The sequence below is a fragment of the Gallinula chloropus genome (genome assembly GCF_964237585.1).
Source record: "Gallinula chloropus genome assembly, chromosome: 1".
NCBI lineage: Eukaryota > Metazoa > Chordata > Aves > Gruiformes > Rallidae > Gallinula > Gallinula chloropus.
The window spans coordinates 20,138,546-20,156,342 of record NC_140085.1 but is presented as its reverse complement, the minus strand read 5'-3'; the positions used below and the strand labels follow the sequence as shown (position 1 = coordinate 20,156,342).

The 17,797-nt window shown below is 46.9% G+C and overlaps 1 protein-coding gene across 1 annotated transcript; it reads left to right on the top strand.

Moving 5' to 3' along the window:
* Window positions 1–1,199: 1,199 nt before the first annotated feature.
* CYTH4 (cytohesin 4) lies at window positions 1,200–16,852 on the top strand (the record flags this gene model as incomplete). Its single annotated transcript, XM_084271218.1, has 13 exons — window positions 1,200–1,218; window positions 7,155–7,237; window positions 9,535–9,632; window positions 9,886–9,952; window positions 12,126–12,244; window positions 12,635–12,715; window positions 13,368–13,480; window positions 14,044–14,192; window positions 14,443–14,554; window positions 15,002–15,078; window positions 15,436–15,507; window positions 16,298–16,452; window positions 16,780–16,852. The coding sequence occupies 13 exons, from the start codon at window positions 1,200–1,202 to the stop codon at window positions 16,850–16,852; spliced, it is 1,218 nt and encodes a 405-aa protein (XP_084127344.1).
* Between the last annotated feature and the right edge of the window lie 945 nt (window positions 16,853–17,797).

Here is a 17,797-nt window from a genome sequence, read left to right as displayed (position 1 = left end):
ATCATAGGTCATTAGTGACCCTGCCTAGAGCTTTTCTGTGTGGATCTAGTCTGGTAGATTTCTGCCACCCCTTGACATCTTTAAGGTTGGGATATCTACCTCTCTTCATTGGAGGTTCATTAGAGCACATGTCCTCTCCAATAACATCACTGAACCTATAGCATAACCAAAGGTAACAGCAAATGCAAGAGACTGAGAGGAAGTGTGGGACATCTGCGTCTTTCTCTATGAGGGAAAGAGCCTTGTTTGGCATCACACCTGGTTGAATTTTACCTTCACCTGTTTATTCTCAGTCACAGTTCTTCTGGCTCTGACATGCTGATCTGCTGCATACTTCTTTTTTCCCAGCATTGCCTACATCAGAGATCGATCACACAGCAACCAAATACAACTAACTCAAAGGACAGTGTACAGCCTTCTGGGGCTGTGTGAAGGGGACAGAGGGGAAAAAAAAAACCTAATAAACTTCTCTGCCTCACAGATGAAGAGACCACCACAAGTTCCTTCAAATCTGTCCTGCTAATGCCAGCTCTCCCACTAGCAGGAACATTGCTAAAACTTGAGGGACAACTTTTTTCCTCAGTGGATTTAGGAGGTTTCCCAATAAGACAGTTTGTTAGTGGCGAAAAAAGGAGCAAGACTTAGAGTTCAAGTCTCTTAGTGGGCAGTGAGGGAGGGGAAAGAATGACAAGACTCTCTTCTCACCTACATTAACAGCTCCTAGTTTTGGAGTGTACGCATATACGCTGCTGCAAAATTAAGGCAGGAAAAATCTTTCCTTTGAAATGAAACCACTTCCCAAATCAGATGGGTTTTCTAAATTCAGAACTTCCTTCTTTTTTCCCCTCTCTCCTTGGCGTTATCTCCAACAAAAGCCTGGAGCACTACCAGCCTCTCACTGCTCATTTCAGTCCCCTCAAACATAGATGTGTGTTCGGGCTGGATTTTCATTTCAGAAATAGCCCAGGGAGCCCCTGCAGCTCACAGCAGTGTGCACCTACAGTTTCCTTTACAAATGCAAGCTCCTGAGATGCGTTTGGAGGGCCAAAGCAAAGGGCGGAGTCACAGGGCAACCCGCCCCCCCCAGTGCTGCTATGATCTTGGTCACTGGCTCCCAGTTGTTTCAGTTCTGTGAAGCCTCTGAAGAAGTAGAAGGCAGAGTAACAGCACTTTTTTGAAAATACTTTGTGCTCTTCAGGATGGACTTTTGTCCTGCTGGTAAGCCTTGGCTGTCTTTTGTCTTCTCTAGTGTGAGGGCTTTGCACTCAGCTTGACAGGGCAAAGCCAACCCTAAAATCCCAGGAGCCAGAGTGGATGCTGCAGCTTGTGGTTGGAGGAATGAGATGGTGGAAGATCCCTGGTGGTGCAGTTAAGTGCTTGTCAGCCTTGAGCATTAGGAGTTATTTTCTTTTTACTTGCTTTCCTGTAAAAAAAAAAAAAAAAAAAAAACCTCCTTTCACACTAGAACTTTTCCAGCTGATTTGAATGGCCTTTGTGCTGAGAGTGCCTGTTACTGTGATGCTTTGTGCTGGTGATCCTAAGCTGAGCTGGGAACTGACTCAGGGGTATCAAGGATATAGGTGACACGTGGGATGAGCACTTAGGCTCTGGCTTCTCTTAATGCAGCTCTGGAGCTGGTTTACCTTTGTGGAGCCTCTCATGCAGTCAGCTATTCCAGTATAACATGCTTGCAAGGGTTCTGGTACTGGGGCTTCTCTTGCTTCTGTCCATGTGAAAGATAAATGACCGTATTGGGGTTCTACCAACCCCAGGTGACCTGCAGGTGGGCCTGCCTGATTTGAAATTATCTCAAAAGGCAGATGTGGGTGTGGGGAAATAAACCACATCTGAGGAACTGAGAGAGAGATCTCAGGTTTTATTTCCTAGTTTGACAGGTGGTGGATGAAGTGGTTGGGATTCAGTAGGGAAAGGCATACTGCCAGACAGAACATTTCCAGCCTCTGGCTGAGGAAGCTGTGAGTGTCTGTGCAGAGGCAGCAGGCAGAGCTGAGAGGGAACAGGCTGAACAAGGGCCAGGAAGAAAACAGATCGTCTTGCAGTGGACCTGCTGCATCTGACTGTCTTCATGGGCTTTTGCATATAGGGTGTAGAGCACCGAGTGAAGGGGAAAAGCAGTGCCCAGTTTCAACGGTTGTTCTGTGCTTCTTAGCTCCTAGGTGGGTCGCCAAGGAAAGGGCATGCTCACACCACACACCAGCCTTGCTTGTCCGGGAAATTGGTGGGACCTATGGGAGCTGAGCTCTTGCCAGCATCTGGCTGTGGGATGATGGTGAAGGCATGTTGGTGAAGGGAGGTGTCTTCAGATCACTCATCCCTCAGCACCTGGAAGCAGCTCTGGAGAAAGCTTCTGCAGGACAAACTAAGCAGGAAGAGGGGGTTTACCTCATGTTTTGCTACTTATTTTGATGATGTGATGACTCTGGATGTGATGATGTCAGGCTCTCACAACCAATAGTCTGACAAAGTCATTCACTGATGTTTTGTGTTACTGAGCTAATTATGTCTTAAAAGTTACGCACTGAGGCAGCACAGTAAGATCCTGCTCAGGGATAATGTGGCTTTGCTCAGAGCCCAGAGACAGGCTATACCTGAAGGAATATGCTGGTTCTGTCTGATGTCTTTGCTCAGTCCCAGCCTGCCACTTCACAACTGGGTGGGAAAATGGTTTTGTTTGATGCTGGTCTACCTTGGGAGCCAAGGCTGACACCAGATGCAGTTTTCCAGTAAGCTTTAGAGCACTGGATGTGTTTAAAGTTGCTTGTTGGTGGCATGATTTTCCTGAAGGTCAGAGGTATACATACATCTTTTCCTGGAGTTGCTCCTACCTGGAGACACAGTGGTCCTGCAACTGAGACCTATGTCTGTGGGGAGGGATCTCCCTGCAGCAGATGTCCTCTTCTACCTTCCTTCAGTACCCTCTGGTGACTCTCTGGGTAAGACCACAGAGCCTGTATGCCAAATTCTTGAGCTGTGTGTGTGAGACATGGGAGAGCAGACTGGTACCCTGGTATCATGTGCTAGAATGGGTGGGGCGAGGCGCACAGGCAAAAGTGGCTGGAAATTACCCTGATTGCTTTGTCATGTGGGATAAGTGGATGAGGACATAACATAAACTCTTCTTCACATATTTTCCCCCATAGATGCAATGTGCAAATTAAACCTGTGTGAGTTCCATGTTGAATTTCTTCTGACACAAGCGGGAAGAGAGCTGTGGAGTGGCTGCAGGAGACAGACAGATTGGGCTGGAGGGAATTGAGGAGCTGGAAGGCTCTCTGTTATCTGCCTGGTACCTGGCTGGGGAGGTGGTGGTCTGTTCTGGAGGTGACACAGCAGCCATATCAAAAAACAAAAGGAATTTCAGGTGAAATTCTTCCACCAGGCAGCCTCATCCTAGGCAGAAAGTTCCCATCAGGCTCCTTTGCTTCTGTGTTACTATGGGTGGAGGTGCCCAAACCCTTTAGTAGCTACACTCAGAAGCCTACATTGCCTTGCAAATGTGCCAGCTGAACTTCTGCTGTTATACTGTGGGTGGGTAGCACATGGATGGTGCGTAACAGTGCTACAGACATGGTCATTCTTCATAACCTTCCCCTGTTGTTGCTGTGCTCCATCCTTCCAGCTCTCCTGGGTAGTCACTTCATAACTGTCTCTGTGCTCCAAAAGCCTCTCTTGGCAACTGGAAGGCTCTGCACACCCCTTTGCAATGGGAAATTAGACCTGCAAACACAGTAGTCTCTCCTGGCCACATGAGTGCCCACACTTTTGGGTAACTCCAACTTGCTGTCCAGATGGGGAGGTTGAGGGCTTAAGTCATCACAACTGGGTTTGAAGTCTGTGTTCTATTTTGAGTGACAGCACTGAAAATACAAGCCCGGGTAATTCATGAAGAACTGGCAGGTCTTTATATCTGGGTCTGACCTGAGAGTGGGGAAACAACCTCAAGAGTAAACCCCAAAAATGTGATGCCGATGTGTTTTCCTTTCAGCAAAACAGCAGCTTCATGTCATCTTTGGAGAGAATGAAAAGTCAGGTTTTTATGTTGTCTGTGTGAATTGGAAGATTTCAGCTCTGGTTTGTCTGACAGCATCCCCCTGAAACCTGTGGGTGTTTTCATGAAGTGTTCTTCATCAGGGCAAAATTTCCCCCTGTGCAGAGAACCCTGACCAGGGCTATGCTTCATCTGTGTCCTGACCTAGGCCTAGAGGGAAGTGGAACTTGGTGATGCTGAAGACTCTGGGGAGGCTGAAGCCATTCCTAAGTCCCCTGGTGCAGGCACGAATACCCTCTGCCATTGCAAGCATCTGGAGCAAGCCAGGCAGTGCTTCACTCAGAGGGTCCTTGTCCTGGCAGCTCTGCTCTTTCTCAGCGCCGAGAGGGATGGAAAGGCCTGCTGCTCTCTGTATCTCATCTGCTGCTTGTCCAGCTGCCTCTGCTGCCTTCTGTGCTGTTCTGTGGATGGTTCCCCAAACAAACCCTGTGTGTTCACTTCCCCTAACTGTAGACCCCAATGTGTGCAATGACGTTGATGAATGGCCTCAATACAGCCCTCAGCAGAGCGTGAGGCCTTCTGTTTGCAAGGGCATGTAGCAATAGGATGAGAGCCAATGGTTTTAAACTAGACCAGGGTAGGTTTAGATTAGGCATTAGGAAGAAGCTCTTTACTATGAGGGTGGTGAGACACTGGAACAGGTTGCCCAGGGAGGTGGTGGAGGCCCCATCCCTGGACACATTCAGGGTCAGGCTTGATAAAGCTCTGAGCAATCTGATCTAGTGAAGATGTCCCTGCTTACTGCAGGGGGTTGGACTAAATGACCTTTAAAGGTCCTTTCCAACCTAACGCATTCTGTGTTAGGGAAGCAGAGTAATGTGCAGGCGCTGACCACAGTATTATTTTCCCAGGCAATCAGGGACTTAAGTTGTTTAGGAAACTTAGGAAACCTTAGAAGGACAGCCTCTGCAGCTCAGTCTAAATTGTTCAGAAAGTTTGATCTGTCCTTTTTTTGGTTTCTTACAATTTTACCCTTTCCTGGTTTTTTTATCCCTTGATTCCCTCCTCTCCTCCATGACTCCCCTGCCCTCCCCACACTCACAGTCCTTCCCACACTTTTCTCATTCTGACAAACTGGATGGGTAAATCCCTTGGGAGCTGGGTTTTCAGATGTTCAAGAGGAAAGAGGACTGAGTTATTTACAGTCTCAGTGGGGGTCATGGGGGGTGAGATGGGTGTCCTCTGGGAGCTTCACATCTCTTTCAGATGCTTCAAATTGCTTCAGTAGACACAGAACAACTGAAGCAAAGCAGCCAGCCACACCACAGGCTTTGCTGATGGGGTGAGGAGAGGGGGGAGGTTCCTCAGGTATGTCCTGCTACTGTGCATTTGTGGAAAAGGGTCTTAGTGGTAATTTGACTAGGAATCATCCCTTGTTCGAAATTACCAGCTCCTGTAGGGGTGAGAGGAAGAGAGCTGAGGAAATGGAGTGTCTGGCCTCATCTCCTGCCAGAAGAGCCATAAAGTAAGCTGAAAAACCCAGGCACCACTTGTAAGCTCAGGGCTGACACTCAAGGGGAAGTCAGCAACCTGCCTAATGAGCATCAAAGCCACCGCATGTGGGTTTTTGTTGTTTCTTTTTGTTTGGTTAGTTTTTGTTTGCTTGCTTGCATGCTTGCTTGCTTGTTTGTTTTCCCCTTGCACATAGATCTGGCTGTTGCGAGCTGCTGGATGCCACAGGTTTGCTTCCCCTCTTGACTGGCTTCAGCAATCAGTCAGCTTCTTTCAGCTCTCTACCAGAGGTGCTTGCAGAGCTGTGAGGAGAAGTGGGTCCTTCCCAGCCTTGGCTTTGTACCTTGCCCATTGCTTTCCTCCTGGAGGCTCAGCAGCCTCTCCCCAGGAAATGCAGTGCTTGAAAACAGCAGGAGGAGTGATAGAAGAGAGGCTACAACCTAAGAAAAGTCACAGGACAGATTCAGCACATGGAAATCCAACCAGCCAGGAGGATGGGGAAAAGATTAGGATTGAGGAAGGTAGGTCTCTCTGAGCTGTTGTGGCCGTGACAGCAAAGAAGCATATGTCCTCTTTTCCTTCTGTCTGTCTTGGCTGGTTCCTTCCCCTTTTTCCCCTTCATATTTATAGCAGTTGTTCTGCATGTGAGATCCACACTGAGATAATTTCCAAGGCAGCTGGCACCACTTCCCCTTTTTCCAGGAAGACAGGAGGCCTGGGGGATTTTGGTTTATGAAACAGTGGTGTAGGGCATCCAGTGACCTGATGTGGCTTCCTGGGGAAGCTTTGTCTTGCAGTGTTCAGGCGCAGCAAGGACCCTGTCCGCAAGTTCTGCAGTGATCTCTCAGGAGCTCCAGTGCTCTCAGACTTGTGTAAACCCCATTTTTCTCCTCAGGCTCACCATCTGCTTTGCCTCTTTAGGACTGCAGCCTCCTCTGTTCTTTCTGAAAGAGAATGTGCTTCACCTGGATTATATTTAGCATCAAGACTGTCACCCTAGTTCTAGATCTTTTATGAATCATGTTGTGGTTGCCTTGGCCCCGCTGGTATCTATTTAACTTCCTGTATATTACAAGGAAGCCTACCCATATTTCTGCATTGTCTGTAGTCCACAGTACAACAGCGTCCCACAGATGCTTCTTCTTCTTCAAGGCTTTCATCCCGCCCCAGATCCTGCCCTCAGACTTAAAAAACCTCCATTCTCCTCTTAAGCCATTTCTGACCAGTTGTGGTGGATCAATCCATGAAGCCAGTGGCTCTTCATGGGAAGCTCGGATGCAGATGAAGTATTTAGGTCACAGCTTTTCAGTACAAAAAGAGGACTGACATAAAAACCACCAAAGAGCATTTGGTAAGACCTCTTCATTGTGTTCATGGTGAGCAAAATCAGTTGAGTTGGCAGGGTGCATTGCTGCAGGGTTAGATCAGAGGGCTACCAGCACAGCAGCTGGCTGCTAGGAGGCATATATGGGTCTGTGCTGCTCATTCGGGACTGAGAACCACTTGCAGGGCAAAGCTGAGGTGCCTTGACTGCAATGGCAAGGAACATAGATGCTGAAACACAGAAAAAGAGTTGCTGTGAAATGAGGATAGGTGCTTAGTATTACGCTCACGGGCATCTTCGTTCTTCCAGGGTCAACTGACTTGAGTGAGGCTGAAGAGGTTGAAATAGAGACAATCAAGCAGCACAGACAGGGGCTGTTGGAAGACATTAAGGTAAGGACCATGCTCTTTCTCCTGTATACCTAGCTTTCTCAAAACTGTCTTCACTAAGGAATGTCTACACATAACAGTCCAGGCTATGAAGAATTGCTCATGCACAGGAAACATTTGCTCTGTAAATAATCCAACTAGAATTCTGAACTTAAACTCTGCTTTGGCATATTTACCACCAGTGTACATCCAACCTGTGGTACTCCCTGCTGCAGGAGTCACCAACCACCCCACTGGGACATTTGCAAAAGGCTGGTCAGCCAAGCTGGGATTGCCTATGTGGGATTAGGAAAATGAATATGACTTTAATAAGTCATACTGACGGGGACCTGGCTCAGCATTTATGATTATTTTTAATTACTGATCACCTAAGTACTGATCACCTATCAGTCCTAGTTACCTGCTGCATCCCCCTGTGTTTATCTGACTTTTGTTTGTGGACCTCTAACAAGTTGTCTGTGAAGGATCCTGTCTCTTTAGAGAGGTGTGATGGCAGGACCTTCCACAGAAGTTTCCGTGGTTGAACTTGTGTTTCTTCTTTTCATTTAGCAGACCCAAACATTTCTCTGCTGACTCCTAAAATGTTTTAAAGTGATAGATTCAGAATCAGTCAGTAATATCACATTGCAGTCATGCACAGTGCTGTACATTTGCTATCCTGTTCTGCCTCCACCACCATGGAATGTGGTCTCCTATTTGAGATCTTATTGCACTGAATCATTGAGCTCACAGTGATTTTCCCAGAATATGAAGATGTCCAGATGCCCGGGGAATAGGCACAATATTTCCTTCCATAGAGCAAAGGACTACGCCAAACTACTTATTACTTCTCAGGCTTCCAGACTCTCCATCCCTGCTGCAAATCAGAATGGTGCCTTGACCCTTCTTGCAAAACAGGCTATGAATGTATGTGCATATAGTTTGCTTGTGTGTGGTTCTTACCACTTCAGTTTTCAGAATAGGCAGTGGACAGCATGATATTTGAACAAGAATATTGTGGGTTTTATCCACTATGGACAGAGAAAAGCTGATAGATGACACAGGCCTGTTCTCTAAATCCCACAGCTATTAACCAATGGGGTGTGCATTGCCCGATGGAGCAGGATGAGTTTAGGTGAAAGAGTACCTAGAATTAGAGACATTCTTCCAGATTAATTTCTTCAGAAAGCGGCCAGCAATACCCTTTAACACAAAGACTTGGAGGTCTCTCTGGTGGGGGGAGAGGGAGAAGGGGTGAGGATAGGTCTAGACTTGCCAGTTACACTGCCAAAAGACAGCAGTGAATAAAATAACAAAACTTAAAATAATTTGAAATTCAGGAGCTAGGATCACAACTTCGTTACATTCATGCAATACCTAAAGTTTAGTGAGGAACACTCCCAGTTCTGGAGTCTGATGAAGAACAACAGCATGAAGGCCACAGAAAAACTGAATTCCAGAAGCTCTTTTAAAATATGAGATACTGGAGAACTTCAGTTTCTCTATCTGTGTGCATACAACAGCCATATCGTCACGTCTTGTTGAGGCAAGATCTGTCCTAAAACCGCCCTTCTTTGCCTGCCTAATCTGTGCTGCATGGGGAAGAATTTGAGTGATTCCTGGAAGAGAGCTGTGATGCACTCTGGCTCTAAGGAAGACTATAACTGCAGGATGGAAGCAAGGAGATATAGACATCTTTGTTTCCTTGGTAACACAGAATATCCAGCCAAGGAGGACATGGTCTGTCATGGGCCTAATGGAACCTGAATTCTACAATTGATTTTTTAAAATTTGGCAGTGGTTACTCTTCTTTTACTCCTCTTCTTCACCTAAAGACCTCTTCTTACCAATGGTATTTGAATGATAGGTACAGTAAAACTCTGTGTGGCACAGTGTGGCCACTTCAGGTCCACGTTTACCTCACAGTTCCTGGTTCCACTTCCCCTCAGAGCAGGGCTATGCAAAGTAAATGCTAGAAGGAAATGGGCATGAGGGAAGGAGTCTCACATCTGACATGTTTGAGGAACTGAAATCAACGATGGGGTGAGTTTTCTGACATTCTCCACACTGGCTAAGCTTGACTTTCCAGCCTTGATTTGCAACAGACACGAGAACATTGTCCTGTCCCTCTCCCCCATCATTTTTATCTGGAATCCGGAAGGGTCACCCCAGAGCAGTGCCCATTTCATAGACATCCTTGTCTGGTCATGACCATCTGACCCGTCCTTTTCAAATGACTGAGAGAAAAAGTAAGACATGCTCTATATGCACCTGCTGGCTTTTCCTCCATTTCTTTCATCCTCCTGATACTTCTTTTGCAGAGACTGAAGGAAGAGATTGCTGAAGTGTTTGCAGAGATTGAGTGCTTCCAAAATGCAGAGGAGAGGCAAGCTGACAGTAATCCTGGGGAGCAGAGCAGGCAAGTGGGACAAGATAGCTATTCCTTTGTTTACAAAGTTTCTCTCTTGATGTTGAGAAAACAGAAACACTGATAGGATTTGGATCACAACAAGGACAGGGAAATGAGGCCATGAGTGCCTTTCTCTCCTCTGAGATTTCTCTTTATTCCTGGATAGTCACACACTTGTCCTTGTGATATATGATTTACCTTGTGAGTGAATTGAAACATGGCCCTTTATTCTAAGTTTGACCTTCCTTCTTTGTGTTTGCAGCAAACTATCACAGAGGGATAAACTTCTGTCCTTGGGTCGGAAGAAATTCAACATAGACCCTGCCAAGGTAGGATTTCCACATCCCACCGATGAGGAGAAAGCTGTGAGGAAAAGCTTCTCTTGGTTACTGATCAACATGTCAAAAGAACTATGGCATGGGACTGTTGGGCTGGTTTCCCACCTCACTAAGGCTGCAATTAGTAGCACCCTCCACCCTGTCTCTGAATAAGGTCTTGTGATGTGATCAGTTTGTGTTGCCTCCCCCCATCATATGCCTATAGGCTACCCCATCAGATGCAATCCAAAATTAAAAGGAATAAAAGGAGGATGGCTTAGCACTGCCAATGTGTTAAGAGAGGTATATCGTCAGTGTAATTCTTCTTGTCTGTGAGAGGCTAAAAATTGGCCATAGTGTGATGGAGAGGATGAAGTAAGAAAAGGTGAGAAGTTTTGAGTGTGTGTTATATTCCTTGGTTCATTCACAACAGAAGAGGACAAGCTGCCTCTGTCATTTTGGAAGTAATTTTGCTTTTGGTAATACTGGTTGGAATGTGGAGTGAATCCAGGTTTTTCACTTCTGGGACTCTGACCAATGGGGTCCAGAATCCATAGCCTTCAGCCCTCTGCAGAAGGCTCAAAAATAACCATGATTAAATAGAAACGATGTGAGAAAGATAGTTTCCTCTTCCTGTCTCCTTGCTAGAACATTTCTATAGCCCTGAAAACCACAGGCTGCTAATCACCACAGCTAGTAGGTGCTGCTATGAGTGACAATTTTTCACGCCTCCTTCTCTGCCCTGTTGAGACCTTCAAGATGCTTTCCCCACTGTCCACACCACAGCTGGAGTGCTTGCCAGTCCCATAGACATGCTCCTGACAGTGGGAGCTGTCTCAGAGCAAAGATATCAGCAATCACAGCCTATTCAAGAGCAGGTTTCATTTTGTCTTTCTGCCTGCCTTTGGTTTGAGGCCCAGAGACATCTTCATGACACTGTGCCCTGCTATGAAGAAATACCTGACCTAGTTCTGACCCCAAACCAGTTTAGCTTTATTAGTTCAGTGCCAATCAGCCTGGTCAAAGTGTTATGCTATATGCCTATATTATGCAGATGTCTATTTATTGCTTCCTTTTTGCTACGTGCCATAGGCTGAGAGGTGCTGCAATGCCAGGAACTTTCTTTGCCCCTCCATGCTAAGGTTGCTTCATCCATGCAATGCTGATAATTTAAATGATTTTTCTATCTCCAAGTTCTCAGGACAAGTTCCTGAGTCTAGAGGAGGTAAACGTGACGAATCTAGCTTAAAAATACCCAACCTTTTGGGAGGAACATTTTCTTCTGGAAAATGGAGCCCCATCAGCACTGCAATGCTTTGCAAAATTAAATTGATCTTACTGAAATTCCATCTGGGGAAAAAGAAAGTAAAATAGTGTGGAAAAACCTTACAAACATTTCAATTTCTTCTTTTGAAGCTGCTTTTTCTTTGGGGTGCTTTAGAAATAGTATCTTATATATTACAAGGCAAAGTGAATTGATTCTGTTGAAGTAGAACATTTTGATGGATCTAAAACAATTTTCATTCCTTTATTGTATTTTGTGAGGAAAATTGCAATGTGGTCTGGAGAGTTGCAATGGGTTTAGATATTGTTAAGCATCTGAACAAAACCTCAACTTTATGTGACTTTGAAAATTGTTAAATTCCCTGTAAAATAGGATGTTGACTCTGCATAGCCTAACTCAGACCCTCTGTATTCCTTAAAAAAAATATTCCGGCTTTACTGGCTGGAAAGGATGGAGCTGAAAAGATTGTAGACTTCTCCATTCTGTGACATAGAAGAAAATTTAGGAAAAAAAAATTTAAGTTGCGTTAAGCCCACATTTTTGTCTGAGCACCTTTTTTATTATGTCTTCTTTTAAACAAACACTTTAAAGTTAATTCAGAAAAAGTAAATTTAGGTACAGAAATGTAAGATATTTTGATTGAAAATGCTGAAATGAACCGTTTTGACTTTGTCTTTCTGGACTTTAAACATGCACTGCCCTTTTTGTTTGCTTCAGTTTCCATCCCAGTGAAACGTTTATCTGAATCTAGGGATGAAATGGAGATGGAATGGGGCTGGGGAGTAACAGTGGAAGCAACATCATCAGAGTCGAGGAAGGCTGATATCAAGTGTTGGGGTCCTAATTTCTCATCAGCCTACAGAGCTGTCTTACTTCACAGTCTTTCTTCCCTTCCCCCAGGGTATCCAGTACCTGATTGAACATGAGGTATTGTCCACAGACCACCAGGAGATTGCCAAATTCCTCCACAAGGGTGAAGGCCTGAACAAGACAGCCATTGGGGATTTCCTGGGTGGGAGGTGAGCAACCCAGGCAGGATGAGAAGGCCCTTTGGAGACCCTGTCCTGCTTGACCCCCCTCGGCTACCATTTTGGGTGACCTCTGGCAGGGGTCTTGGCACCTCAGTCAGGTGCCAAGACTGAAGATAGCTTAAACTGCAGTGGGCTGGGTGGGCAGCACACCCCAAAGGGGTCTTTGGCTTGTGGATAAGGCTGGCTGTATGGGATACGTTTCCTCCTGACTGTAATAGGGTCAGTCTTGCCAGACAAGAGTGTGAATCTTGGCTTCTTATCAGTCAGAGGGGAAGTTTAGGCTGAGATGGAGCCAGGTGCATGTTGTCACACTAAGGGGCATTCAAACTGAGCAGAGTCAAAGCTCTCTTCTCACCTTTTCCCTCTATCATCTCCTAGGGATTCCACAAACATTCAGATCCTCCAAGCCTTTGTGGAATGTCACCAGTTTGGTAACCTCAACTTGGTGCAGGCACTGAGGTGAGTGAGGATGCAGAACACAGGGGATGGAGCAGGAGGTTGCTCAGCCACTTGGACTTACTGACCAGGAAGACTGTGAAGCCCACTGGGCTGACATGGGGCTTCTCAAGGCCCTGCTGCACATGTTGGCTCCACTGTTGCTCTGTGAGGTGTTAACACTTTATCCTGGGGGAACTCATTCATGGCCCCTTGACTGTACTGGCCATATACAGAGAAGATGGGGAAATAAAAATGGGTCATCATGGCTTCATTGTTTGGGGGGATGGGGAAAGTGATTTTTTGCACCAGGAATCATGTCTGTCCTCAGTGCCCATTATGTCAGTGACAAAGTGACTCTTTGAGCATCTTGTCTTCTTATGCACCAGCCTTCTGGAAGGATAGTTTCTCTTGAGATGTCACCTGCCTTGCAGGTCACTCATTAGGGAAGAGGAGCCATGATTTCCAGGATGCTTAGCTCTGCTCCCTCTTAGTGTGTTTGAGGCTGATGAGTCCAGGCAATTTCTAGACAGAGGAGACCTGCTTCATGCAGCATGTTGTCTCCCCAGTGTCATGGGATCACTTCTTTTATTTTCATGGTGTCCCGTGGGTTGGGAGAAGGAATGTATCCCTTGTACACAGTCTGACTAACTCTCTGGCATGCTGTTCCTGACAGACAGTTCCTATGGAGCTTCCGGCTGCCTGGAGAAGCACAGAAGATTGACCGGATGATGGAGGCCTTTGCCAACTGGTACTGCAAGTGTAATCCAGGAGTATTCCACTCCACAGGTAGTTATGGGGAGAAAGCAGGCTGTAAAACTGAGCTGTGCTGCTTGCAAGAGAGAGGAGCCTTCCTTTTCTGTTCACAAAGCATAGAGGGATCACTTGTGTGAAGTGTGGATGTTTCCCCTTAAGGTGAAGGACGCAGCCTAGTTCCTCTGAAGCTTTTCAATAGGTTGAGGGTCTTCAGTCCTCTATTTGCTACTGTGCTCCAGTCCATCTCCATGGACAAGAGACTTAAGAAGTGCTCCCAGCCCCACATGAGGTATGCCTCATTGCAGCAAGGATAGCACTGATAGACATGGGTCTGTAGAAGATTTCTTGCTGGTAGAGCCACTATTGGAGCAGATCTACCCAACTTGTCCCATTATCCTGAGGGGATGGAATTGCCTCCATGATCATGATCAGCTCTGTCCCTCTTTCTCCTAGCAAAGGGGACATCTACCTTTTCCTCCTGTTGCTAGGAGGATGACACTGTTCTGTGACTGAAAGCCAAGCCACTTGTTAGGGTGTGTGCTGACCTGCTCTCTAAGACAAGTGACACCCATCCTGGTTTTCTTTCTCATTGACAGATACCTGCTATATACTTTCCTTCTCTGTCATCATGCTCAACACCAGCCTACACAACCCCAATGTGAAAGACAAACCCCCCTTTGAAAGGTTTGTATCCATCAACAGAGGCATTGACAATGGAGGTGACCTGCCAGAAGAGCTCTTAAAGGTAAGAAGACTTCCCATTTTCTCATCAGTCCCTCTGTTCCCTCTGGTTTGGGGTCCAGTGAAAAGCAAAGGTCCACGGGTCTCTGTAATACAGGCCTACTGACCTTCTGCTGTACAAGGGGAAGGGCTGCATGAAGAAAGAAGGCAGAAAAAGGGGAAACAGAGAGATGAACCTAGGAGGGTTGTGTACAAGCTTTGTCAGAAATCTGTCTGTCTTTCTCTTTCTTTCCCCCACCAATGCTTTCGGGCAGAATCTGTTTGAGAGCATCAAGAATGAGCCTTTCTCAATACCAGAGGATGATGGGAACGACCTCACTCATACTTTCTTCAACCCTAACCGTGAGGGCTGGCTCCTGAAACTAGGTAAGGGGGAGGATGCCCCTACTTCCTCTAAATTCCATTCCTCCCTGCCACCCACCACTAATCTACCCAAGGAACCCACCAGCATCTCTGCTGCCTTTCCCTCTGGTCTGCTGTAGTGGGGTGAGGCTGACACCTGCTGTTGAAAGCAGCCGCCTGTTCTCTCCTCCTAGCCCGCTTCTGCAGGCTTTATCTGCTCAAAAGGGGATTTAGAAAGATATCCCTCAGGTCTCCCCATTCCCAGTCTCATCAGAGAAAAATTGGCTCCCTGTGTGTGTGCATGTCCACCACACAGCATCACAACAGTGGTGAGCACCACTGTTGCCTCCTTGGGGCTGACCTAGAGAGAGCTGGGAGGATATGCCTGTGAGTGCATGTCTGGGGCTTGGTGGGGGGCAGGAAGGCTGGCAGAGTGTGTGACTAATGGCTTTTGAACCTCACTGACTTTAGGAGGACGTGTGAAAACTTGGAAGCGCCGCTGGTTCATTCTGACTGATAACTGCCTGTACTACTTTGAATATACCACGGTAAAAACTTAACACATGGGTGGGAAGCTGCCCTGGGGGGTTATGGGCTACAGAGGGGACAGGGAGGAGCAAGGGGTGGGGGAAAACTCTTCCCCTCGACCCTGTGCTCCCAGACTGAAGTCAGACTTCCCTTTTCTCCTGTGCTGTTTCCTCACCCCCACCCCTGAGGAGAGAGGCTATTCCTGTGGTCTCCTGTTAAGTAAGCTCCTCATCATGTAAAAGGAGGAGGCACGCCCCGGCATACGCTGCCTGTGCCACCCCCACAAAGGCACATGTCTGGGAAATCAGAGAGGCTGTAAATAGTGGCAGAGCTGTATGGAGCATTTTGGGTCTTAATTCATTTTTCCTTGCCTTTAGGACAAAGAGCCTCTTGGCATTATCCCCCTGGAGAACCTGTCAGTCCGGAAGGTGGACGATCCCAAAAAGCCAGTAAGTCTCCATTGCTCAGTGCTCTGCCAACCAGGCTGGCAGGTGGTCAGAGGGAAGAGTGGTGCATACACCCTGTTCTTACTGTGCTTGCTCAGGGGGAAGGTGTTGTTCCAAACTACCTTTTCCACTTGTCTAAACATGCTTGTGTTTTACCAGGGAAGATGTGGTGTGAATGGAGACCTATCCTTTGGGTGGCTGCATTGTACGTGTGCAGGGGGGCAGAGGTGAATGCATGCAGCTGACTCTCTGGAGATCTGGGTTCAGTTTATCTCCCTGGGTCTCCATAATGACTTACAGCACATGTAGACTATATAGTCATGTGGTATTAGAAAACTTGCCCAGAAAGTGACACTCGTTGTACATCTTCTGTGGATATGAAAAGCACATTGTGATGTGACGTGACTCTGAGACAAGTGCCTCCTGCCTGTATGGTGGTAGGCAGAAGAGAGAATGCTGCACTTAAAAGGGGAAGAGGTCTTCAGGAGTAGAGCAGAGTGACAGAACCCAGAATGTGTTTTCTGATAACTGTAGATGCTCCATTCCTCCATAATGCTTGATTTAGTGTCCAGCCCTTCACTGGAGAGGAGCGTTTACCTAAAAGGGATGGCCTAAGGGAATTCCCTTGAGGAATTCTTGTGTGGGGAAAGAAAGGGTCTGTTGCATTGCAGAAACAGAATGCTCTCCTCCCTTGGAAAGCTTTCTGAGCCTGTCATCCATGGTTGAAGGCAGCATAGTTTCCTTGGTCCACCCTGTCCTCCCCTACTGCTCCATTTTATTCCCTTTCTGACAGAACTGCTTTGAGCTCTTCAATCCCAACTGCAAAGGGCAGAAAATCAAAGCCTGCAAAACAGATGGGGATGGGAAGGTAGTTGAAGGCAAGCATCAGTCCTACAAGATCTCAGCAGCCACACCAGCAGAACGTGATGAATGGATTGAGGCAATACGGTGAGGAGACCAGAACTGGAGTCCTGAGCTTGCCTTTGTTCAGCCCCAGGGACAAATGGCCATGCAGTTTATTTGGTTGCCAGAGCTTGAAAATGGGGGTGGAATGAAATGTTTGCAGTCTAGCAACTGTGGTACTTCATGACTTCAAAGAGTTTCAAGGTCCCTTCTGGAAAATCTCTCACCACAGTTACATTCTCTGCTGTGGGTCTGCAGATCTCCAGTCATACATACAGTGAGTGGTCTCTCCGTGCAAGTTCAGTTAGGTTGCCTATGCTACTGTGCAGCATCAAGTCTCTTACTTTTCCTCTCATTTCCTCTTATTTCCAGGACCAGCATCACACAGGATCCTTTCTATGATCTGGTCTCTGCCCGTAAGAAAAAGATTGCCAACAAAAACTGAACCCTGACCTGGTCACCAGCAGCATGAAGATGTAGTTGCTGGACAGCTTCCCTCTCATACTGGGCTCTTCCAGTGAAGAAATTTGGGAGCATTGGTTACCTCTGCCTCTCACTTGGCAGGAAGATGACTAACAGACAACTTGCCAGATTTTCTTCTTTGCTTTTCAAGCTGAAGGCAGAGGCAGAGGGTGCAATTCACTGAAGACTGTTGGAACTGTGGACATAGCTTTTCCCACGTCAAAATGTAGAGGTCCAAGAGCACCTGGCTTTTGGGTTCTTCCATAGAGCCCCTGGCATGTAGGACTGAAAGGAGACAAGAATGTCTCCAGCCCCTCCTACCATCAAACCAGGTCTGGGTAGGAAACACGTAGGTGCTCTTGGGATACCAAAGCATGGTCCAGTCAGTTACAGAGCAGAAAAATGCTGGTGAACAGAGGTGTAGTGGTTGTGGAGAAGAGGCCACTGATATTTAAGAACCTCACTGTGATACCAGAGGGCAAGGGAAGATAAGAAGCCCTCTGTTCAGAAGACAGCCTTGTCTATCTCTCTCTATAGCCGTGAATCCTGGGAAGTCCCTGCTCTATTGTTAAATCATAGGCTTTAGAAAGCTAAAGATGTCAGATGAGGAGATAGGTAACTGAGTGTAGAAAGGCTGTGGGACCAGGGAGATGGATCTTGGTCTTCTGTCTCTGTTTTGAGAGCTGGGGACCACCACAGTCTCCCTAGGGAAGAAACCCAAACACTAGGTCTCCTCTTGGATTATGGCATCCCACAAAGGTTGCTTCCTTGTACCACCCCAGAGGCCTGGGCTTTGTAGCAGAAGGCCTTCAGTCCGAAGGGACGAAAAGCCAGAGGTGGATACGCAGCACACACAGAGACTTTCCCATCTCCGCACACTGGTTTCATCTGGAGCCTGGGGTTTTTGTCTCTTGTGTCAAGAAAGAAC